At 42.1% G+C, this 25654-nt stretch overlaps 2 protein-coding genes across 2 annotated transcripts; both read left to right on the top strand.

Moving 5' to 3' along the window:
* Positions 1-483: 483 nt before the first annotated feature.
* Positions 484-6470, top strand: LOC145344148 (parathyroid hormone-related protein-like). The gene is made up of 5 exons (XM_080191029.1): positions 484-673; positions 1233-1314; positions 1478-1599; positions 2601-3105; positions 6151-6470. The coding sequence occupies exons 3-4, from the start codon at positions 1493-1495 to the stop codon at positions 3073-3075; spliced, it is 582 nt and encodes a 193-aa protein (XP_080047155.1). The 5' UTR covers positions 484-673; positions 1233-1314; positions 1478-1492; the 3' UTR covers positions 3076-3105; positions 6151-6470.
* A 16599-nt stretch (positions 6471-23069) lies between these two features.
* LOC145344366 (mu-type opioid receptor) lies at positions 23070-23972 on the top strand. Its single transcript, XM_080191493.1, has one exon. It carries the CDS (start codon positions 23070-23072, stop codon positions 23970-23972), a length of 903 nt encoding a protein of 300 aa, XP_080047619.1.
* The last annotated feature ends 1682 nt before the right edge of the window (positions 23973-25654 follow it).

The raw sequence follows: 25654 nt of genomic DNA, 5'->3' as shown, positions 1-25654 counted from the left end.
GTTTATCAAATTAGCTCTTACTAAATGTGAGTTAATTCGGCTATTGAACGTAACTTCATTTTCACTTATTTCGTATCAATTTATCCATCAAAGGCACTGACAGGTTATAACAATGAGAGGGAGTTTGTCCTGAGCTGTGAGGTCCCCAAAGCTTTGTGTTTCACACTGTGCAGGATCTGAGACAGGATCTGCTGACATAGAGGTGGTTGTTGAAACTCAATCCTGCTCCACATATTAAGTAAGACCTGTACCAAAGATTTTTTTTAAAAAAATCTTACATACCATTGCCAGTTTTTTTTGGTTTCCTTTAATGATTGACCATGTTTGTTGCAGTTGAATGGTTTTAAATGGGTTCTCGGATGTGTTGGTCATCATTAAACCGGTGATGACTTATTCGAACGCAAATTAACGTGATGTGATGTCAGAGGGAAAGTGCTTTATCAAGGCAAGAGTCGCAGCCTCCCATAGAAAGATTTGAAAACCCCACACAACATCGGTGCGGGAGCGTGCCCGGCATATGCAAGAACTGTAATTGTTTAGTTTTATATCAGCTTATAACTTTATTCAGTGAAGTTCCGGTTTAAAAAAGAATGATTGGACATCATTAAGAGAACTCCTCAGAGAATTGTACGATACAACATCCCGCTACGATAGGTTATCTCTCACTTTATTGGTAAGTGTGAAGACGGGGAGATATTCAACAGGTTCAATTTCTTAGTGCCTGGTACACACCTTGTCAAGACCTTAAGTCGTGACATATGTAAGCTGTATGACAGGTAGAATCCTTGAAGAATTGACAAATGTACTTCCAGATAAAATATAAGCTATCTTACCAGAACTTAATGTTCCTATGAACATAGCTGGCTGCCAAGTCGGTGCACCTTTAAATATCTAGAGGTAAGATAAAAAACACCCTTTGGGAAATAGCTCCCAGAATTTAAAAAGGGTTGGAACAAAAATGGAAAACAATTTAACTTTTTTTGCAAGGCGGCTGGGTTGCGCAAACGCTTCAAAGGGGGTGTTATGTCTTTAACTTGATTAGCGAGTTTAAATTCGGAGCGCTAGCACTGAGCCTCTTTGGCAGAGCAAGAGCCAGTTCCAGCCAGAGTCAGTGAGCTGCCGTTCCATCTATCCCACCCGATCCTGTAAAATGAGCACGTTTCCTTTAAAGCCCTAGCCTGGCTGGCTAAACCTCTGCAGTTCATTTATCTCTTTTTTATTTCAATCTACAGACTAAAACACCTTAAGAGGACTAGTGTTTAGGAAAAAGAAGAAATTTAGTCTTTAGACTTCGCAAGAACCGACTGCCCAGAAGTAAGTGAAGGAAGGAGGGAGCGGGTGGGGGTGGGGGGGGAAGTGATTTACATATGCAGTGGGACCTTGTTTGACAACTTTCACACAGTTTTGTGGAAAGTGTTCTGTGTATAAAGGCTGACTGGGGACTATCATTCTGACTCTCCAATTCTCCCGTCTGCAGGTTAGGCAAAGTGAGATGTCGAAAACAAAGAGATTATTTGAGCAGCTGGGCTTTGCGATATTCCTTTTGTGTTGTTCGACGCCCACGTATGGGAAGCCAGTGGATGAAGTGTCCACGATAAAGTAAGTGTTTTTTTTAAAAAAAGTATTGTGCTCCCTCTCTTTACTGCATGTTTAGCGGAGTCTGAGCAAGCTGACCCGTTCTAGGCTACAAGCTATGTTCAAGTGTTTCCCAGTGGAATGCAAGATAGGGAACATGGTTTTCTTTGTGAACTTTCCTTTGTAAAAGGTAGAGGTTTCGGTAAAGTCTGACAGGTGATCTGGGTGTTAATTTCATTAGTTTCAAGCGAAGAATGTGGCGGATCGCGGGCAAGTTGGCAGATGTGTGAGATCTCCGGCATGATACAGTGAAGCACTGAATCAGTAATTGATCCAGTCCAGCTTTTTAACCTAGTGCCCTATCCCGATAGAACCGCCCCCTTATCCCGATAGAAGCACCCCCTTATCCCGATAGAAGCACTTCCTTATCCAGATAGAAGCACCCCCTTATCCCGATAGAACCGCCCCCTTATCCTGATAGAAGCATTTCCTTATCCCGATAGAAGCACCCCCTTATCCCGATAGAACCGCCCCCTTATCCCGATAGAAGCACCCCCTTATCCCGATAGAAGCACTTCCTTATCCAGATAGAAGCACCCCCTTATCCCGATAGAACCGCCCCCTTATCCCGATAGAAGCATTTCCTTATCCCGATAGAAGCAGTGTGATGCGATAAGCTTGCTGTTCGAGGCGAGACTCAAATCGAGTTAGGATGGTTTGCACTGACCATGTTACACAACTCGGGTCAAACCCTTGCTTCAGATATCCGCTTAGAGTTTACTGTCTGCACCTTGAAATGAACTTGGCAGAATCTGATTCATAATGGAAACAAAAGCGTTTTAAAATTGTTTTGACTCTAAAATTACTCCAGGGCAGTAAGGTGGCTTGGAATGCAAGTTCCCCGCTTTGCTGTTACGGTCGATTGGAATTTGCTGCTTGTGTTTTGATGTGGTTTGGACCACGCTTGAGCCTGTGCCGAGCTGTCTAATCAAAAATAATACAAATCCCGTGTCTGTGTTTTGTAGGAAGAGGTCTGTCTCGGAGCACCAGTTCATGCATGACAAGAGCAGGGCCATCCAGGAGCTGCAGAGGCGGATCTGGCTGCACAATGTCATGGGCGAGCTGCACACGGCAGAGGGCCGGCGGATGACTCAGTCACAGCCGCCTCGCCACCCCAAACAGCCGGCGACGTGGCCCGAATCGCCGGACCTGGCCGTGCTGCTCATCAAGCTGGAAGGCAGCAGCGACAGTGAGGGCACCAGGACTCCGCTGGAACAGACACAGGAGACCCACAAGCCCGCTCCCTTCAAATACCAGAACGCCAAGAAGAACAGCAAGAGGAAGAAGCCGGGGAAGAGCAGCAAGCGCAAGGCACAGAGAGGCCGAGAGGAGAAGGGCAGGAGGCACACCCGCTCCGCCGCCTCCCAAGTCAGGGATCCCGGCAGCGCATCCCACTCGGAGCCGCTCCCCACTGCCGCCTCTGGACGGTTGTGGAACTGAAGGGGGCCAGGCTGTAACCCACACCTTTAGGTAATTACATAACACTCGCCTAAGTCAATTCCCTCAGACTTGCTTCCAAGGTCAAAAGACGGGCAGTACCGCGGGGTAACATCCCGAGGGCGGAAAAAAAATTGCGGCTGCGATGTACAGTCAGCAAAAAGCTGCGCAATGATCTCAGGCTGAGGAACAGCCAGATAGTTACAAAGGAACACAGGACAGTTTATACTCGAGTTCTGGGAAGTCGACTCGCACCTGCACTCCCCAGACTGTAACATATAACGTTACAGAGGACAGGTTCCATTCCCAATTTTAAATGGGGGATCTTCAAATGCATTTGCACACCAGGCTATGCAATTGCATCCAGCACAAACTGGCAAATGGTGTGAGACCCGGAGGGTATCTTATTGAAATAATTATCAGACAGATTACACGGGCACTTTCCTGATTTTAGCATTCAGTACATGTGAACGTGGCTACTTACCCGCAGCTTTAGATTTGCTTTGCTTTAACAGTCAACGAACTAAGATATTTTAAAAAATGACACTAACTGTAGCCAGAGGCTGTAACACACTGGAATCTAACCGACTTCACAGAAACATAATCCTTGGCAAAATGTCCTCCGGTTGCACTGATGGGTGTCACTTTCGTGACCACTCAAAGCAGATTTGACTGTGCACCGATACTGGTTAGGATTAAATCTAAAGCCCAGACGCTGTTAGACTCTTCCAGAAACCAATTTTACACCAATTGGTCTGGTCACTGAATGGAGTGCAATTCCAGTGTGCATGGTTTGAAAACTGTTCAGATGAATCGGATCTCTTGTGCACTTTTTAGACTTGTACAGTGAACATTTACATGTTCTGAGGACATGCCCATACTCCCGCAGTACCAAAGGTGCAGGGGAACTAGAGCTCTGTGCTAACATTCGCACAAGATCAATTTGTGCCACCTTTTGCAGAGGGCAAGCTTCCAAGCACTTCCCAGAAACCGGTCCTCAGCTAAAGAAAATGATGATAGAAGGGCTTTTAAAAGCTTCGTCAAATTGGTGGAGGTTAAACAGGGTCCAATAGGAAGAGAGAGGCGGAAAGGTTTGAAAGGGGGAATTCCTGAATTTGAGACCAAAATATTTGAAAAGCAATACCTGTTCATTCCTTGGAATGCCTGTTGGAGAACGTTTCCAAAGATGGGGAGGAATGCCACTCTAGGCAAGCATTATCCGATTTACATCCACTGTCATGTCTATGCTTGTGATAGCTGTGATTTGCATCTCTTGATATTCGCAACATTCGTTTTGCATATCACTACAACTTTAGTCTTGCTGTAAAATAGGTTTCATAAAAAATTACAATTGAAATTCGTAGTCAGGGCCCATTATCAACTGTAGAATGAAGTGGAGACCCTTTGGAGGAGGCAGTTTCATATCACTTGGACTTGACACAACATGGAGTGTAACTCCAGCAAAATGTCAAATCACATTTTTATAAAGTGCTCACTTTTAAACATTTAGAGCAGTTAGAAAGTAAACCAACCTGCCTTGAGGGTACAGTGTAAGAACAACTTCAACAACCCGTATTTATATAGTGCTTTTAAAGTAATAAAATGTTCCAAAGCATTCTTTCTTACAACCAGGCTCAATGGCCAATATTAGGATAGATGAACAAAGGTTTATTCAAAGAGGTAGATTTAAACAGTGTCTTAAAGGAGGAACTGGAGGTGATAAAATTGAGAGAATAAATTCCAGGACTTTCGGTCTGGACAACAGATGGCAGGGCCACCAGTGCTGGAATAATTCAAATTCGGGATGTTCAAGAGGCCAGGAACAGATGGGGGGGGGGTGTCTTTGAGATTGCAGGAGATTACAGAGGTAGTAGGGGGAAATTATGAAATGATTGGAAAACAAGCATTTTAAAATCAAAGTGTTGCTTAAGTGGTAACTAATGGAGGTTAGCAAGTATGGTGTGATGTGTGAATGGGACTTGGTGCAACTAAATTCACAGGCAGCAGAGTTTTGGGTGGTCTCAAGTTTGTGGAAGATAGAATATGGGAGGCTGGCCAAGAATGTGTCAACTCTAGAGGTAACAAAAGCATGGATAAGAGTTTTCGCGTATGATGGGGTGAGGCAGGAGCAGAATGGGTTACGTTTCAGAGGTGGAAACAAGTGGACTTAGTGATGGCACAATTAGGTGGCTGGATACTCATCTCATAGTCAGATCTGGCACCAAGGTTGTACATAGTTGAGTACAACCTCAGACAGTTTTGAGGAATGTGGTTGAGACTTAGTAAAGTTACACATGAGAAATATCCAACAATCAACTCAGAAGTTATCAAAGAGTTTCCAATGCCCCTCGTTCACCTAACTAGAGAATAGTATGGAGGCATTCTAAAGTAGGTTACCCTCCTAACAAAAGAACAACATTTCCAATACGTTAGAATTTTTACTTTGGTTTGTTTGAGTTTGTAACTCTGCATTTGAAGGTGAAGGACAAATTTTAATTTTAATTGCCAAAAGATACCAAATGAAATACATCCTGTGACCTCTTTGATCTCAAAGAGTGGACAATGTTTATTTCCTGGATCAGTCCCATGCGAACTAGGATATCTTTGAAGCGCCACATTTAACTTAAGGCACTTGACAGCTAGCTATACGAGGAGAGGAAGATATTTCTACTCCCATCCATCTGACTTATAGATTTTCTAGTCAACTGCACGAATCACTTCCCACAGGACTCAAAATGTAAGCTAACAAGTATTCAGTTATTGTAAGCAGCAGGGTACAGTTAACCTTGAAGAGAGTATCTGTTTACAGCAACATGGACTAAGATCCAGCATCCCGAAATCGTACCCAGCACAGCAAATTGTATGCATGCAAACATGCATGGATAAAGCTGTTTCCTGTAACTGCAAAATGCACCCTAGGTTAATAGAAGACAACGGCTGTTGGTACTTGCATTGGGATTCAGATATAGGACAAAGAGATCAATGCAATTCTTTATTGATTATATTTCTATGGAGCGTGGCGGATTTTGTTCGTTTTAAATATAAAGTGACCCCCAAATTTTTCCCTTTTTTTTCCAGGCAGGCCTGTTATTCAGGAAAGACCGGAAAAAATCTTTTGCAGTATTCTGTATTTGTGATCATAATTAAAGTATTAAATGTATTTATTGATTGTAAATATTAAAAGAAACACAAGAATAAAGCAAACTTAAGTGTACACTATGGAAGTATACATTGGCCATTGTGAATATTTGACAATCCATGATTAATGTCACATACCGTAATTTATTTGTTAAATCATCTATTTATTTGAATTATGTATCTTGGTGCTGCTAATATATAGATATATTGTAAATATATGCACTTTAGAGTAATGTTGTTACATGACTTATAATAAAGTGTTTTTCATCGTTTGTTGAATTGGAAAAGGAAGTAGTGATCTTTAATTACATGAATTTTACACTTTATCAAAGCATCTGGTGAAATCCGAAAAAAAAAGTTGCTGGGGCAGTTAACAGTTATTTGGCAAAGAGCCCCGCAATGCCTTACAGGGTTCTGTGTTCTAATGCGCTCTTCTTCAGAGCAAACGGGGATGAGAGAAATAATAACAGGGGGAGGAGTAACAGCGTCGATCTCAAGCCAAAATTACTGACAAAGAAGACACAAGGATTTGGGTAAAAGCTTTTGGAATATTCGCTGGGCACACCTGCTCAGTTAGGAATGCTTTGTAATGCCAACTTAGAAATCTTTGATAACGAAAAAAGTACTAACTTTTGATTTTAGCTTGAGGAAAATAGTATTAGTTTCGCAACAAGAACGTGACTGAAGAGAAATCGACAGAAATATATAAAGTCTACCTATCATAAAACGGATCTTCAGAGTGATGTTATTATTAAGGTACATGGGATCAATATTATTCAGGGCCGGTCCTGTGAAATACAGCAAGTACAACACTTCCTTCCGTGAGGAAAGAAACACTTTAATCAAAGAATCAGTCCGTTTTGTTGTGTATCTGCATACTGGTTTATCAAGCGCTGAAATCTGCGAAGCAGATTGTAGTCATTCATGTTGAGTTTGAATTGATAGAGAGCTCCCGGTTAGTGTGAGCCAGTGGAGGGCAGCACACATCCGACGTTCAATCGAGGAAAAGGCGAAATTGATTTCACAGTTCAAGTGGCCAAAGTAAATATAAGCGGGTTCAATCTCAGGCTTCGAAAGACGATACGAATCATCTGTAGTGCTTGCGTTGTTTTCAAAGAGGGGTCAACTGTGAGGGAAAGTGTTTAATTCAGCCTGCTCAGTGAGTGGTATCTGATCATTTAAATCTACGATGTTATATTTCAGTTCCTATTTTCCTAGGACTCTATACATCAACCCATCTCCCGATTTTCTAGTTCCCAACAATCTTCTTATTTAACAGATGGAAGAAGCTTGTCCCTTTGGAGCTAGATAGTAACTCACAAAAAATATTTAAGCATACAATTGTGCAAATATTGGAAGTGTAATAAACGTTGCTGCACAGATTATGAGACAGCCTATTTTATTATTTCTTTGGTTGGGCACATCAGGCTAAATATAGACGAAAATTGCGTTTCTTATTTTGGAATTCAATCTGTCTTACAGTAAGAAGTTTCACAACACCAGATTAAAGCCCCACTGATGTATTTGGAATCACGAGCTTTCCTGATGCAGACGCTCACCTGATGAAGGAGCAGCGCTCCTAAAGCTTGTGATTCCAAATAAATCTGTTAGACTTTAACCTGATGTTGTGAGACTTCTTACTGTGTTCACCCCAGTCCAACATTGGCATCTCCACACCATGGACACCAAACTTTTAAGAAAGTCTTTGCACACGAGTTTATTGCTGTGCATCTTTCAACCAAGAAGTGAATCGCAACATCATTGCCCTTCACTAGTAATTCTTTTTCTTGGAGTCAGAGCCTCACTTCTAAATGCTCAGATGCCAAAATCAACATTGCTGTTAATGGTGAAACTCTTACCCCAAGCTGCAGATTAAAGTCTGTGGGGGAGACTGACTCCAATTTGTGTCATAGCACCCATAATTGGTCTAGGTTGTAACCATTTTTAACTCGATTCCATATCAATATTCGTAAACTTGAACAGGACAACTCCTGAGTCCATCCTGAATGAGGACACATGACGGCATATAAAGGCTCATGCTTCAGGTTCCCTGGTAATGTCCTAATGCAAATACTGTCCATCTCGCCTGCAAGGTACTGAAACAAAACATAGTATACGCTAAAGATATATAAAAAAGGGATGAAAGAAAGTATTCATTCTTCACTTTCAGGTAAAGACAAATTAGAATAGGAAGTAAGGAAGTGGTTGAAATATTAAACAAATATTTGGTATTTATCTTCACCATAGAAGACACAAAAATAACTATTCCTAAAATAGTAGGGAACTAAAAACGTAATGGCAATGCAAAACTTTAAGAACTAGTCCTGATGAAATTAATGGAACTAAGACACTGCAAATCTACTGGACCCAATGACCTATATCCTAGGGGTTTAAAAAGATGGCTACAAAGATAGGGGTGCAATTGGTTTTATATCTACTTGAATTGCCTAGAATTTAGAATAAGTTTATTTATTAGTTTATTTATTAGTGTGAAGTAGGTTTACATTAACACTGCAATGAAGTTACTGTGAAAATCCCCACACTCCGGCACCTGTTCAGGTACAGTGAGGGAAAATTTAGCATAGTCAATGCACCCTACTAGCACATCTTTTGGTTTGTGGGAGAAAACTGGAGTACCTGGAGGAAACCCATGCAGACATAGGGAGAATATGCAGATTCCACTCAGTGACTCAAGCTGGGAATCAAGAGAAATCAGTAGTAAAATATACTAAAAACTATTGTTATAGGCATGACATCAAGCCACATAGAAAAAGTAAAGTCAACATGGACTTAAGAAAAGGAAATCATGTTGACAAATCTATTAGAGCTGCTTGGGATTGTAACTATCATGGTTGATAAAGGAGAGTCAGTGGACATAGCGTATTTAGATTTTCAAAAAGCATTCAGTAAGATGCCTCACAAAGGTTATGACTCATGGGATTGGGAGTAATTAATTACGATGAATTGAAGATCTGTTAATGGGCAAAAAGCAGAGTAGAGATAAACAGGTTACATTCAGGTTAGCACGCTGCGATTAGTGGAGTGCTGTATGGATCAGTAGTTGGCCCTCAGCTATTTACAATTTATATTAATGACTTAGATGAGGGGGCCAAGTGCAGTGTATTCACGTTTCTGATGACAAAAGGTTAGCTGGGAAAATCAGATGTGAGGGGGATGTGAAGAATCCACAAAGGGAAATAAATATTTGAAGTGAGTGGGAGAGGTGGCAAATGGAGTAAAGAATGAGAAAATGTGAAATTATTCACTTTAGTAGGAAAGATAAATTACCCCATAACAAAATATTTTTTAAATTGTGAGAGATTGGAAATGTTGGTAATCAGAGTGGTTGGAGGACTTTGCACATAAATCACAAAAAGCTAACATGCAGATATAAAATAGGAAACCAAATGGCATATCAGCCTTTGTTACAAAGGAATTCCAATTTAAATGTATACAAGTCTTACTGAAATTGCATAGAGCCTTGGTGAGATCGCATCTGGAAAATCATGCACAATTTTGATCTCCTTACCGAAGAAAATATGCACCTGCCTTAGAGGGTATGCAGCACAGGCTGACTAAACTGACTCTTGATGTTTTGTTTGCACTTTTAGTCCCACGTTTCTGATCTATGGACACTCAGTTTGGAGGGACGATGGGGAAAGTGGAGGACCTCCTTGTGAAACTGCTCTTGGGCCTAGCCAAATGAGCTATTAACAAGTCCAGGCAGCAGGCAGCCAAGGGGGTCACCCAACCTGGTTGTCTGCCCCTCTACTGTGGCTACATTCACAGCCACGTGTCTCTGGAGAAGAGCATGCAGTGCCCAAGGGCACTTGTCGAGGCCTTCCGTGCTCGTTGGGCACCGCAGGGGCTGGGATGTATTATTGACTCCATTAACCATATTTTGGTTTGATGTTTTAAGTTTCCTTTCTGCTTTGTTTGTTTGTTTCAGGCATTTCTCTTCTTTTTGGGGGTTGCTCCTTCTAATTTGTCCCTCAGTTTATTTGATTTAGTTGACTTGATTTACCAAAAACAAAGACAGAATAGATGCTGGGAGGATGTTTTTTCTTGGCAGAGGGATCCATTTAGGACTGAGATGAGTGGAAATTTATTCATTTGAAGGGTTTTGAATGTTGGGAATTCCCTTCCTCAGAGGACTGTAACCGTCTGATTATTGAGTATATTCAAGAGAGAGAACAATAGGTTTTTGAGTTCTAAGGGAGTCAAGAAATATGGAGGTTGTGCAGGAGAGTTGAATTGAGCTATAGGATCAGGCATGATGTTATTGAAGGATGGAGTGAGCTGAAAGGGCAGAATGGCCTACGCCTGCAGCTACTTACATTCTCATGACTTAGAAATGTCTTTTTAAAATTGTTAAAGGATAACTGCCCACAAAAAGTGGCAAATTGTTTTTATCTGCCAAGGTGAAGAATTGAAGACTTTTTTGACATGGAGGTGCCACACCCTAATGCTTTTTCAAGATGATGTTTAATATTGTATAATTTGTAATCAAGAGAAAAAAAGTTCCCTTAGTATTTCTTCTGCAATGCTTCCTCCAAGCCTTAATTCCTCACAGTTGTATTTGTGTGTAAGACAGTGAACATGTGTTGAGACTGGGGTGATCTAAGGTCAATCAAACATTTGTAAAGCTGCCATTAATTAAAATCTTCACTTCAATTTCCAAAATAACTAAAAAACACGTTACAAAAGATCATTTACAGATGTGCTTTGTTTATTTGTTTTCTTCCAAAGTTAACTACACCCGTTGCCCTTTGGTTGGACCCGCACAGATCAAAGAATTGAGTTGGAACATGTGGCTTATACTCAATTAAATAAAAGAAAAAGATCAACAGTAAAAATGTTGGTTCTTATTCCCCAGCCTCAATTTCATTCCTCTGATACAGCATAATGATATTGTAATGGGCATACTAAAGGACGTGCAGCTTATAAATTGGAATCTGTTGGTTTTAAACAACTTCTTTGAGTCAATACAAATTAACTTCAACAGAAACAGTGTGAATTGGGAGTTTGTCAAAATCTGATGCTTGAATTAATGAAGGCAGGAAACCTGGTTATCTCAAAGCCATAGTCATACATCTCATGGCCACTCACACAGTGTACTTTCATTAGATCTCCTGTTTTCTTTCTTGATTGCTTGCTGCTGGTTGTCTTCTAGTCAGTGCTCATTTGATGTCCATCTCCCACATCAGCATCACTGCTGCCACCAGTTTATCCTGTAACAAAAAGCAATACTGGCCATGGACATTCTATTGAAATTGTCAATGACTGTGTTGGATTTTTGAGAAGGAGGAATTGAAGCCATTGCCTTGGCAAGCATGGCATTGATCCACTTGTAAACAAGGAATTACATCAAACAAGGCAAGCACAAATACTTAGGGAAGCTGGAAGTTGCCATTTACTCTTCAGCAGGGAGGTAGTCTCCAGATTATCATAGAATTCCTACAGTGCAGAAGGAGGCCATTTGGCCCATTGAGTCTGCATCAACTCTTCATCAGAGCATCCCACCCAGGCTCTATTCCCGTAACCCCATGTATTTACCTCACTAGTTCCCCCAACCTACACATCTTGGGACAGTAAGAGGCATGGCTAATTCACCTAACTTGTACATCTTTGGACTGTGGGAGGAAAGCAGAGCATCTGAAAGGAAGTCCATGTTATGCCACATACTAAACTAAATTTAACCTGCAGCCCTGGGATAGCTTTCCTGTCACAGGACTGAATATTTTTGCAATCGTTTCATTTTAAAGCACCTTTAACAGCAATTGCCAAATATGACAGCTGTCCATACACTATTACACCAAGCAAGTCAACACAGCCCTGATTGTCAAGAGCAACACTTTCAATAGAAATGGAGGAATAAGTGGAGAATGCCCAGCATTTATAGCTGGGCATTCTTAAGAGTGCAATGCATCATTGATGACAACCATATTGCTATCAGAGAATCAAGTCACAAACTCACGACATATATCAATAATATGAATATGTAGTAATAATTATGTCTAATAACATGTTGTCATATACTGTCATACATGTTTGTGTCAACCTAATATAAATTCTGATGTCATCAGTGAAGAACCATGAACACTACAATCCTTACAGAAACAGCCAATAGCCTACATTTAGTCCACTGCTCATCACTGCAATTCTTCTTTATATATAATTATTTTGTATCTCAGGGTTCCTTGCTAGAAAGCAGACTTTTGGGCTTTGGAATGTTCTGTGAATTGTATCGCTTGAACACTGATAGACAATTCTTTTGCTGACTACTTTAACAGCATTAGCTTGTGTATTTTAAATGTTAATGTGACAATGTCCATTTGCAATTTCAAGACTTTAGTTTCTGGTTTACAGTTTAGTTGTTTCTGTACAAGTAAAAGGGTCCAATTAAAATATGATTGGTGTCAACCGAAAACCTGAAATATTTTTCTTCAGTCATTTAGATTCGTGGTTGTTTAGTGGAGAGGCAAAAGACCTCATTAAAGGAAAGAAGGTAAGATCCTTTTGACAGTACAGGAAGATGCAAGGGCTTAAAAGAAAGATTTAGTGTAGAGTTTTATTGAAGGTGTATAATAAAGAATTATAAGAACAACTTATAAAATATGGAAAAGTACATTGCAATGAAATAAATTGTTTCCTTCATGCAAAGATAAATTTAGCTAAATCATTACATGCAATGCAGATAGATGAAAAATAAACTTCATTTTACTAAGTAGCATCTCAATTTCTTTTATCAGTAACACTACTGTACTATTGTGATTATTAAATTTCCCATTCCAACCTTCCTTACTTTTCTGTGGGAAATTGCCAACTTAGTGGAAATTTGTACTGGGTTGTGAATAGTTTCATTCTTTGGGAATAGTCCATTATAATGGGATGAATTGAATCAGTTTCACCAGAACCCTTACTTATAGCCATAAACATGTCCATTACAAACAACCAGTCTGGTCACAGCCCCCAAAATTTTATTGGACTGTTAATACACTCTGGTTTTGAAATTCTGATTTTAAAAATAAATAAAATTCTGTAATACACTGACATAAAAGCAATCTGAAATATAAACAGGAAAGGTTCATGAGAATGGTTCCAGGGATGAGGCCCTTCAGCTGTTAAGGTGGACTGGAGAAGTTGGGATTGCTTTCCTTGGGGAAATGAAGACTGAGGAGACTTGAGACGGGGATTCAAGATCATGATGGGTTCGAACAGAGTAGATAGGGAGAAACTGTTGCCACAAGTGAAAGAATTAAGAAGAGAAGGCACAGATTTTAAATAATTGGCAAAAGGAGCAAAAATAATATGAGAGGTATTTTTCATGCAGTGAATGTTGAGATCTGGAATGCACTGTTTCAGGAAATGGTGGAAACGGGTACATCGAGGCATTTAAAAGGGAATTAGACTCTTATCTGTGAAGGAAGAATGTGCATGGTTGTAGGGAGAAGGTGGAGGTATGTGTAACAATACTCTGCCTTTAAGAAATGTATTTTAATCAGGCAGGATATTTCTAGCAGGCCTTGGAAGTTGTCAGCAGTGGGTGTCCGGGACTAGCGTCCTTTATTGCTGCTGAGGCCATAGAATTGATATCATGTTGATTTTAATCTGGACTAATGTAGTGTTCTGCAGTTTAATGGTCCTTTGGGGATTGCTGACTGGAGCTTGATTTGGGGATGAGTGACAAGTCTGGTGATATGCCTGGGGACAGTAAAGTCCAAGTTTTAGTTTAATTTTTTCAGTTGCTTTTAGAAGCTGGTGGAACAAAGCAGTGTCTCTTTCTCTCTCTCTCTCTCCAGAGGCCTGCTAAAAGTTCTAGGATTGGGAAGCCTCAGAGAATTGATCCAACATTCAAAGGACTAATTCACAGCAGGGGTTAAAAAAGCTGAAAACCCAGCATCACATGAGCATACTTGTTTCTGTGTCAAGTCTGAAGAGGGGTGTATGTCTGTGGGATGGTGTTTGACTTGGAACAACATAGCTAGCTGTTAAGGTTTATATTATGTAATGTTTAAATCTTGTAATTGTTAAAAGTTTCCCTACTTTCTTTTTGTTATATTTTAAATGTGTTCTTAAATAAATGTTTGATAAACACTTCCTATTGGATCAATTGAATCATACCTGGAGTGATACACCTTTTGTTCACCCATGCCAAATTCAAATGTAAAACGTAGGATCTGGGCTAACTTCATAAAGCACCTTGGAGTTTCTGGCGTGGAGCTTAACAAATGGTACTGGAGAAGATGTTCATTCAGGGAGCTGGTGCAGACACAAGGGGCTGAATGGTCTCCTTCTACACTGAAATGATTCTGTGACTTTTTTTTGAGCTGGACAATTAGAAATTAATGGATAATGTTGGTATAAAATAAGATTTGGATGCATAACTACAAAGAATTTAACTGTTACATTTATTTTGAAATAAGAATTGATCCCTTGCTTTACCGTTCTCAATGGAATGATTTGCTTTGACGTCAGGATATTAAAAGCAGACTTCTACGTGACTATTCTTTTGCTTTGACAGAGCCTGTTGCATGAACAAATGAAGAATAAACAGAGTTCTCAGTGTTCATGCTTGCTTTTCTATTTTCCTCTGGTTGGTACTGTGTGTCATGATGTAGAGATGCCAGTGTTAGACTGGGGTAAACACAGTAAGAAGTCTCACAACACCAGGTTAGAATCCAACCAGTTTATTTGATAGTAATCTCACAAGCTTTCAGAAACGGTGTTCCTTCGTCAGGTTTGTGGAAGGTTCTGATCAGAGAAGGGCATATAAAGTCACACACAGTTTACAGAATACTGATTAGAATGAAGGTCTTTACAGCTAACCTGCTACTCAAGTCTTAAAGATGCAGACAATGCTAATGGAGATAGCATTAGCATAGGTTAAAGAGATGTGTATTGTCTCCAGACAGGACAGTAAGTGAGATTTTACAAGGTCAGACAAGTCATGGGGGTTACAGATAGTGCAACATGAACCCAAGATCCCGGTATGCTAATACTATCTCCACTCACATTGTCTGCATCTTTAAGACTTGAATAGCAGGTTAGCTGTAAAGACTTGCATTCTAATCAGTATTCTGTAAACTGTGTGCGACTTTATATGCCCTTCTCAGATCAGCACCTTCCACACACCTGATGAAGGAACACAGTTTCCAAAAGCTTGTGACATTACTATCAAATAAACTGGTCGGACTCTAACCTGGTGTTGTGAGACTTCTTACTGGTACTGTGTGTAACAGACATGGTAGAGCCAGGCGTCTGATTATAATGCTGTCAAAGATATGCACTATACACTGAAGGACACTTCCTGATAAAAAAAAGCCTTCTAAAATCTGTTCAGGTAGAAAACATGTGGAAAATCAAACTGCAAACGACATTGAGCAAATGTGTGCCTTCATCTCATAAAATATCACTGACATGGACTGTTTAATTTGAACGTAAGGTTTCAGTTTGTTTTCTTTGAGCTATAAACTCTGTGATAAGATGGGGCTCATGTAATCAAAACGAATGCAGTAATGTAGAAAGCATCATCGTCACTCTCTGATAACAGACATTGACTCAATGTTCTGGAAATCAAACAGGAAGGCAATCTTTTGGATTTAACAGAGCATTAATAAACGATGACTGATCTGCAATTGATGTTAAAGGGATATGATCTTATTAGTGATCTAGGAAATGGGCATGAATATACCAGGTGCTGAAAAAGACCTGTTGTATTAAATTTATGAAGCACAATTGCACGGATGGAGAATATGTATTCATGCCAGATAGTAATGATTCTTAAGAATTTTAATCATCGTATGAACTATCACAGTGAGGCTCAAGTGAAGAGTGAGGAAATTGGACCAACCAGTTATCAAGGGTTAATGATTAAGCAATGTTTTTACTTAATGTTTGCAATGAGCAAACAATTCTGTTCCATGTGCCATCAAGTTTTACGTGTAAACTGATGAGACCCAGATTTATTTCTCTTGACCCACCATCCCCTACCCCCACCCCACTCCATCAACGCTGCCTATGTGTAATCATCCTATTAGCCCAACATCCAGTCCTAATTAAGCCACAATTATTCAATAAATATTGGGAAGACCAGGACTATCATCTTCAGCCCCTTCCTTATTCTAATTACCAATGCCAACCCTTCCTTGTTGAAGCCACCAATTCAGCATCCTATATCAACAAAGACTGTCTACTTCCACATCTGTAACATTACAGGATCCAGCTCTGCATGTCCAGCTGTTACTGAAACATTCATCCATAATCTTAATCATATTCAGGCACAACCATTCAAAATATTTCTTGGGCCAGAATTGCACCCTCCACTCTCTATAACATTTTAGCTCATCCAGAACTCTACTTTGTATCCTAAACAGTACCAAATCAATCTCATTTCTGTGCTTTCTGGCCTACATTGGCCACTGCCCCTCTATTCTTCCAATTTAAAATTCTCATCCTCAAGTTTAAATCCAATTTTGACGTCAACCCACCCTATCTCTGTAAAATCCTCTACTAAAACCCTCAAAGAATTCTGCTATATTTTAATTCTGACCACTGGTGCATTCCCCACTCACTTCACGTCAGACTTTGCAGCATTACCTTAAGCTTCTAGGCCCTAAGACCTAGAATCTCTTCCCACCTCTCTCAACCTCTTCAGCTCTCTCTCCTCCATTAAGAATCTCCTTGATACCAGCCATTTTATTATCTCCTTCTGCTCATGTTATTTTTATCTGACTATATATTGGGCTGTTTTCTAATTTGAAGGTAATATATAAATGCACATATCATTCCCTTCTGACTATATCATCAGGATTTACTGTAACATAATAATTTGTTTTTATATAGCACCCGTCAGGCAATAAGATGTTCCAAAGCTTTTGACACTGAACCACATGAGATGGGTTCCAGCAGTAATTGAGCTGACATGGGGCAACATCAGGCAGTATTAGTCATGGGAAATAAGCAGTCACAGAATGGTGCAGATGTGTACTCAGAAGCTCATCCAGAGTTGAAATATAACAGAGAGGCTGCAAACATTTTGGTGCAGCTTCAGACAGTCACTATGGAAAGGAATGGAGTTAGTGTGAAGGAAATGAAATTTGTATCAGGGACCAAAGACAATGGGTGGAATTTTTTCCTCCCTGGATTAAGTGCAATGGTGGGCAGGGAAAATCAGTACACAGAACATAGAACACTACAGCACAAACAGGACCTTCGGCCCACAAGTTGCACCGATCATATCCATACCTAACAAGCCATAGAACTATCTGTAACTCCCAATCCCATTAAGTACCATGCACTCATCCAGAAGTCTTTTAAAAGACCCCAGCGAGGACGCCTCTACCACCACCGACAGCAGCCGATTCCACTCACTCACCACCCTCTGAGTGAAAAACTTGTCCCTAACATCTCCTCTGTACTTGCTCCCCAGCACCTTAAACCTGTGTCCTCTCGTAGCGACCATTTCAGCCGGGGGAAATAGCCTCCGAGAATCCACCCTATCTATTCCTCTCAACATTTTATAAACCTCTGTCAGGTTGCCTCTCAACCTTCGTCTCGCCAGGGAGAAGAGACCGAGCTCCCTCAACCTAACTTCATAAGGCATGCCTCCCAATCCAGGCAACATCCTTGTAGATCTCCTCTGCACCCTCTCAATAGCTTCCACATCCTTTTTGTAGTGAGGCGAGCAGAACTGCGCACAGTACTCCAAGTGGGGTCTGACAAGGGCCTTATAAACGGTCTGACAAGGGTCTCTATCAGCCACAATACTGTGTTTGTGTGCCCGATTGCTCCCACCTCCTTAAATATTTATCACCAGGAAATACAGTGTATAATTGGCAGCAGGCCTGTGATTCGCCTGCCGTGCTGTGGCATTAGTGGGTTAGTGCACTGGAGGCCATATTTTAACCACACCAGCACATCTGTCTTTTAATGCCTGAAACCCAGGACTGCTGCAAGGTAGAGCTGGCCCACAAAGGGAAGAAACATCCAGCCCAATGTTACCCGATGCCTCACTGGAACACCTTCTGACACATTCTGTGCCCTTGCCATGGTCAAAGGAGGTCCACAACAGTAACCAACCCAGCTTGGGAGAAGATGTCTATGGAGGTGAGAGCCAATTTCACCCAGGGAGATCAGGCTAGGCAATGCAGAAAACAGGTGGATGATCTTCCCCACACAGCCAGGGTAAGTCATCCTTCTTATGACTCTCAGCTCAAACTCTCACAAGGCCCTCACACATTCACAGTATAAAACTCCACAGGGATCTCACACACTGACATCACAAGACACACCACCGCCCACTCTCCCACTCACACCTTGGCATCTCCATCTCACTTCACATCCTGTGCAGCTCATGTACTCATCCCAAACACAGCTCCACTCAGCGCACACTCAACCATCCTTAACATCTGCCTTGGCGTGCTCCATGCTCACACTCTCTCCATCTCTCTGTCTGCAGGGAGAGCTCCTGGACTGGTGGGCCATGACATAGATAAAAGCCCCTCACCCAATATGAGGAGTGTACTGGAGACCAGCAGGACATTGCTGCGGTGATGTTGAGGTTGGCAGTGTACACCAGGACCCCGTACCAACTCATCTTTCAGTCTCCGAGACAGTGAGTACAATGTGATGTTTTGTATTTTGATGCCACGCACTGACTATCTCTACTCTCCTTCATAGGCATCTCTGCCAAGCACCTTAGGGACACTGAGATCCAGTTCCTCATCTCCAGCTCCTTTGACACCTCAGATGAGGATCCTGAAGGTACAACAAATGAAGACCCGCCACGTTGCTTACCCCCACCCTCCCCCAGAGCAGAGGCACACACCTGGATAGGACATAGACAGAGAGCAGGCTCAGGGTCACAATCTGATGAGCACAGCACAGATATTGGTCCATGACAAGTGGAGGCAGGGGCATCCAAGGTCACAGGCACACGAAGGACTGCTGGTGGCCAGGTTTCATTTGAGTCACATGATGATTTTGGCCTTGGTCTTAAGACAATGGAATATTAGGCAGAGCTATCACAGCATTCCATAGATTGCAACATACAATGGAGGAGTCCCTCTGTGTCTAGTCTGAGGGCATAGCATCAGCATGCCAGGGCATGGAAGTCAATACAGATAGGGTAGGACTGCCTTGGAGACCTTCATCTGGGAGTTAGATCCTGCACTGCGCCAGGAGTTGTGGTAAACTGCTGTAAGCATTGGTGGAACCTATCAGTAGCAACTTGTGAGGGAACAAGGGCACTTTGAGCTCCCCTTCTCCTCAGGGAGTCAGCTGAGGACCCTTGGGCATCCGGAGAGATGAGAACCAGCAGCTGGAAATGCTGGGGTCATCTGCCCCAGTGACTCTGTAAGTGTCCAGTTGATGTCAATCTCTCTGCCTGTGACCCCCATCACCTCTAGCTCCAAAGAGCAAGAAGCATGCACCTTCCTCACAGCAGGAGACCCAACGCAGCCCAGGACCATCCAAGTCTCAGCCCTCCAGAGGACATCTGCCAGTGTCATCAGAGATAACAGGGCATAGAAGTCAGCAGGTTGCCTCCATCACCATTGTGGTTGTAGTGGTATAATTAGGAAGATCAAGAAATAGTAGGAGCACAATGTTGTTTACCACATGAATATACATCTGTCAGGGGTGACACCATTTCCTCTCCTCACATATCGCTAATCTTGCATCATGTGCCTCTGGCCTTTGTTATATGAAGCCATCTCGTCAAAGTGAGTGTCCTTTCTCAGTTCTTCTCCAACGGCAGTGATGTCTTATTCATGTGTGAAAAGTACTTGTGCAAGACATCTTGTTGACTAGTGTTGTGGATACAAATGATGTCCATTCTTGGCTGTGTAAGATGAAGGTTCATGCAGTCCCTCAACCCATCTGCATTGTGGAAAGGTGAATATGTAGTGTACAGGGAGAGATGTAGATATGCCTGGAGATGGGTAAACTCTTCTTTATCTCCATGTACTGTCATCCCTGAGGATCTGCAACCTAAAAGGCCACATACAGAGATCGTGCACGCCCCTGTCTGCCTTATGATGATGCAGGCTGCAGATGCATTTTCTTCATGTTCTCCTTTCTGTTGGATCATTGAAATGAAATCATGTTAGCAGTATTCTCCATAGGTTCTTTTACTGTCACTGACTGAGTGACTGTGGCTTTAAGGGCTTGCTTGCAGTTTTGCCACCTATTAACCAATGCAATTATGACCATGGCTGTGAACACTCTCAGTGTCAGCTATGAGATTCCTCCAACAAACCCAAACCCACCCAGTCTCCCTTGCTCCATCTCAGTATATCTATTGCAATGAGATGGACTTGGCCAGGTGCTTAGATAACCTGCATTCATTCCAATTCACACATTACTCATTCAGTGAACTGAACAATTTTGCAATACACATAAAGGCAGATGCTCTGTGAAGTTGTGAGATTCTTTTCTGGGGGGGGCCCAGAATATCAATCTCTGAAACTGGTAGCCATGGGATTCTGAGGTGGTGTTTCCAAAAGGGTTCTCCTGCCTATCCATGTGCCTGCTTATTTTTGGAGTCACTTTCGCAGAGGGGAATAACCACAATTGTTGTAAAGCGTGACGATATAGCGATTGATAATTGGAACTAACAGAATTAACCTCGCAAAAGTGCACTCTTACATTGATGGCTCATTATTGATGCTGTTGTAACAGTGATTCTCCTAACATGTCCCAGTTGTGCATTATTCCTCTTAATTGGGGAATACAAATTTCAGATGGGTGCCCCTTCAGTTGGTTCCTGGTGCTGTGAGACACTTCTCCCAGGAATCCCAACAGCTGGTTTTAAGATTCATTTATAACTATTCCATTGCTTGAGGTTCCAAGATGGTGGTCCTCAGGTTTTTTTACCAGGCCAGCTTCAACCCTCCCTCTGTGATCATGTAAATCCCTCCCATTATCCTGGAGGGCATAACATTTCTTGTCATTCTGCCTGTGACTCCATTGAGACTGCTGCCCTTCACTCTCTTTATTACCTGGCCATGAGATTGTTTTGCTACCAGACTTCACCCTCTCCCCCCATCCCAGTCATATGTCTCCATTCAACGTTACCCAGTCTTACCCCACCCCAGTCAAGTCTTTGCGCTCCAGCTGTTCCCTTTGTCTCCCCTCACCTCATCAAATCTTTAACCCATAGTACATTGGACCTCATCCCTGCCTTGCCACAGGATTTGAAATATGCTGAAACCTGACAAGGCATCTGCAGAGGCATGAGCACAGTGCAATACAAAGTCAATGAACTTACCCCAATGACAGGAGGGAAGTGCAGTTCACCGGGTGTACATCACTTATATCCAGTCGTGATACACATCTGTCTAATTAGACAGCAACATGTCCTTTTTGATCAATGATTCCATTGACCTGCTTGATAATGAGCATTCATGATATTCTAATATAATCTAAAGGCCTTCCCTAAATGTCTCACTGGGAAACTCAAGTAGCCATTGAAGACTGGAACTGACAATCGCAACCTGCTTTCCCACCATAGGAAACTGATTTTTTGACTCCTCTGATATTTTGTCCTCCTGCCCGCCATCATGCCCACCACACTCAGGAGCCCAACTGGTCGGGCTTTCCACTCTCCCGCTCCACCCCCACCCCCCACCACCCCCCACCCTCTGACATGTTTCGCAGCAGCGGAAGTGGCCTGCTATTGGTCAGTGGCAGGAGCTTCCAGTCCTGTTGCTGTTAATGGGATTTCCCATTGTTCACACTCCCCACTGCCGGGGATCCCATCAGGGGTTGCCATCAACAAAACTGGAAACCCATTGGCAGGAATGGCTGGGAAATCCCACCCAGTCTTCCCAATACTTAATTGGAGAAGTTTTTTGCAGATCCAATGATATCATTGAGTAAGGATATCATTGGATCTGCAATGGAGATCCAGTGATCTCCATTGCAGAAGGAAGGTCTTTGGCCCATCATCTATATGAGCTTCCCACAAAGCATTCCAGTCATGCTCGCTCCCTCGGTCAATCCCCAAAGCTCTGGACTCAAGTGCCCAGGGAAAATCCATCTCACTGATTGTTTCTATTTCCATCAGCTTAGTAGGCAAGTCATGATCACTCACTGCATTGGAATCTTCCACACATTCCCCCAGCATCCCTTGCTCCATCTGCATCCCATCTCCTCCTACCAAGAGATCTTTAGAAAAGCAACCTGATGATTTAGAGAAATTGGTGGGGAGGTAGAGTTAGGTCTCCTCTCTGTAAATCCCCAAATATGTCCATTGTCAGAAAAACCCATCTGGTTCACTAATGTCCTTTAGGGAAGGAAATCTGTCCGCCTTACTTGGTCTGGCCTACATGTGACTCCAGAGCCACAGCAATGTGGTTGACTCTCAACTACCCTTGGGCATCTAGGGATGGGGATAAATACTGGCCAGCCAGCAATGCTCATGGCCCACGAATGAATAGAAAAATATATTCTAAAGAGCATATCGAGAAAAGTTAATCATTCACAACAGGTTTACTTTCAGAACCGGGATAAGTGAATGAATCTAACTCTTGCTTTGTTTGTGGATGGAACTTGCCGATGTTGAACGTTTGGGGTTATTTGCTTAGTGATAAGGACAGAAAGCTTTACCATTGATTTCCTTTCTGCTGGGGACAGAAACAAACTTGGCAGTGAAGTAGCCAGATTACAAATAATATGCATTATCAATCTATCCGTCTGGAATCATTGTCCTGCGTGAATTCATTGTGGTTTTAGAGGATTTGTGAATACCTGAATTGAGACTAAACTAGTTCTGCAGAGGACTTGTGTGCCGATTAAGAAACGGGATAATATTATTTATCGCCAACTTTCTGCAGAAGAGTCTGTGACTGTGAATCATGCCCATTACATATGGGGTGGTCTTCGCCAGCATCTGCAGTGCCATAGTGCTGGTTGGGGTGTTCGCCCACACTCTGGTATTCTATATCTTCACCAAATATGTTTCAATCCGGAAAAACCGCCTGGACATCTTACTGGTGAGCATGGCCGTGGCAGATTTCATCTCTCTCCTCTTAGACCCTTTCCTCATCGTGGCGGTGCTGGGATATTCCTGGCCCTTTGGCAGGATCTTCTGTAAAGTATTTCAGTTCCTCTTGGCGTTCTCGATGGGGGCCAGCGCTTATTCCCTGTGTGCTGTCTCCATCACCCGGGCTTGGATCATCATGAAACCCCAGAGCCCCCCTTCACTGAGCTTGAGCATTGCCCTGCTGGTCTTGGCCTGGGTGCTGAGTCTCTGTGTGACCATTCCTCTCCGCATCAACGCCACTACAGAGATAAGGAGTCATAACCTCACCCTGTGTGCGTCCGGATTGTACTACCACAAATACAGTATCATCCTGGCTCAGTTCCTGCTTTATTATCTGCTCCCCGTGCTGGTGATCGCCTACAATTACGCTCGCCTCGCCGTTTTCCTCCTCAAAAGCCCCATGATGTCCTTGGTGAGTTCTAGGAACACGAGAAGGGCGTCCGTCATGATTTTATTTGCCACTGGCTCCTTTTCCGCCTGTTGGCTGCCCAGCTACATCCTGGAATTCTGCTTCTACCTGGGCTCTTGCCGCAGCGGCCAGTCCTGGGACTTCCTCTTTTTCAGTTGCACCCTGCTGAACTATTTCTATCCGTGTGTCAACCCAATCATTTACGTGTTTTTAGCCAAGAAATATCGGAGCCTACCTTTTAAATCACTCAGGGTGCACCCCAAGAACAAGCCATCAGCTCCAGATGAGATCTTCTCCTGCCAGTGAAACTTCAAAACACACCAGTCTGTATAGTTGTCCCCCAAATAATGCACCAGAAGGCTCCTCAAAGTGACAGATACTGAAATTTAATACAGGCCCAGTAACATTCTGTGTTTTCATTGTGAGGATTTGATTTGATTTATTGTTACATGTATCGGGATACAGTGAAAAGTATTGTTTCTTGCACACTATATGGACAAAACTTACCGTCCATACAGTACAAGGGGAGAAGGAAAGGAGAGCGTGCAGGATATTGTGTTACAGTCACAGATAGGACGAAGAGAAAGATCAGCTTAATATGAATATACAAATATATACGGATATATACGAATGATTTTTTTGGTCGGGATATCAGGCAATTCAATTCTTTTTGGTGAAAGGAAGCCTGATTGAAATCCAAAAATAGACCGTTTAAAATTTATTTGTCTAATATTTATTTCTGTATCAGCTAAACACCCGTTTCCAATTTAACCTGAAATATTATTAAAGTGAACATTTGTGCATTGTATGCAAGAAAATATACAGCTGACAAGAAGCCACAATGAGATTGGAGAATAGAGGTAATTAATTTTCTGCTCATTTATTTAAGTACATTGAAGAGTAAACAAACTTTGCTTTGAATCAAGCAGAAATCTTGTAATCAGCTTATATGATAGCATATATCGTCTGTTTTCTAGCTAATTAAAATACTCTGTCAATACTGTAGTATTCTGTGATTCTGTAGGTTATGGGTCAAGTGTTGGCAAGTGGGATTAGTGGGCAAGTCAGGGCATTTCATGCATCTGTGCAGACTCGATGGGCTAAAGGGCCATTTCTATGCTGTAGTATTCTGTGATTCTGTGAATATTTTTAAAGTGAAGTAATATGGTTTAAAACAAATCTTTGAAGCTGAACCAATCAAACAGTATGATAGCACAATGATAGCACTCCCCCACAATCACCCTCAACACCGTTGGCCCACAAGGCTGTGTTCTTAGTCCCTTACTATACTCTTTATACACTTAAGACTGTGTGGCCAAATTTGATTTTCAAGTTTGCTGACGATACCAAAATAGTGGGTTGGATCTCAAACAATTACGAGACAGAGTACAGAAATGAGATAGAGAATCTGGTGAACTGATGCAGCAACAATAATCTCTCCCTCAATATCAACAAAACTAAGGAGATTATCTTCAACTTCAGAAGCATAAAGGAGAACATACCCCTGTCAACATCAACAGGGATGAAGTAGAAAAGGTTAAGTAGAAAGGGTCAAATTGTTAGGTGTCCAGATCACCAACAACATGGTCGCCCCATGCTGACACCATAGTTAAGAAAGTCCACGAACACCTCTACTTTCTCAGAAGACTAAGGAAATTTGGCATGTCGGCTATGTCTCTCACCAACTTTTACCGATACACCTTAGAAAGCATTCTTTCTAGTTGTATCAGAGTTTGGTATGGCTCCTGCTCTGCCCAAGACCACAAGGAACTATAAAAAGTTGTGAACATAGCCCAATCCATCACGCAAACCAGCCTCCGATCCATTGACCCTGTCTACGCTTCCTGCTGCCTCAGCAAAGCAGCCAGCATAATTAAGTACCCCACACACCCCAGACATTCTCTATTCCACCTTCTTCCAACGAGAAAAAGATACAAAAGTCTGAGGTCACGTACCAATTGACTCAAGAACAGCTGCTTCCTTGCTAC

This window comes from Carcharhinus amblyrhynchos, chromosome 6 (assembly GCF_965287045.1).
Source record: "Carcharhinus amblyrhynchos chromosome 6, sCarAmb.v2.hapA, whole genome shotgun sequence".
Classification (NCBI taxonomy): Eukaryota; Metazoa; Chordata; class Chondrichthyes; order Carcharhiniformes; family Carcharhinidae; genus Carcharhinus; species Carcharhinus amblyrhynchos.
The sequence above is the reverse complement of the archived record's forward strand: the minus strand, read 5'-3'. Positions and strand labels throughout refer to the sequence as shown.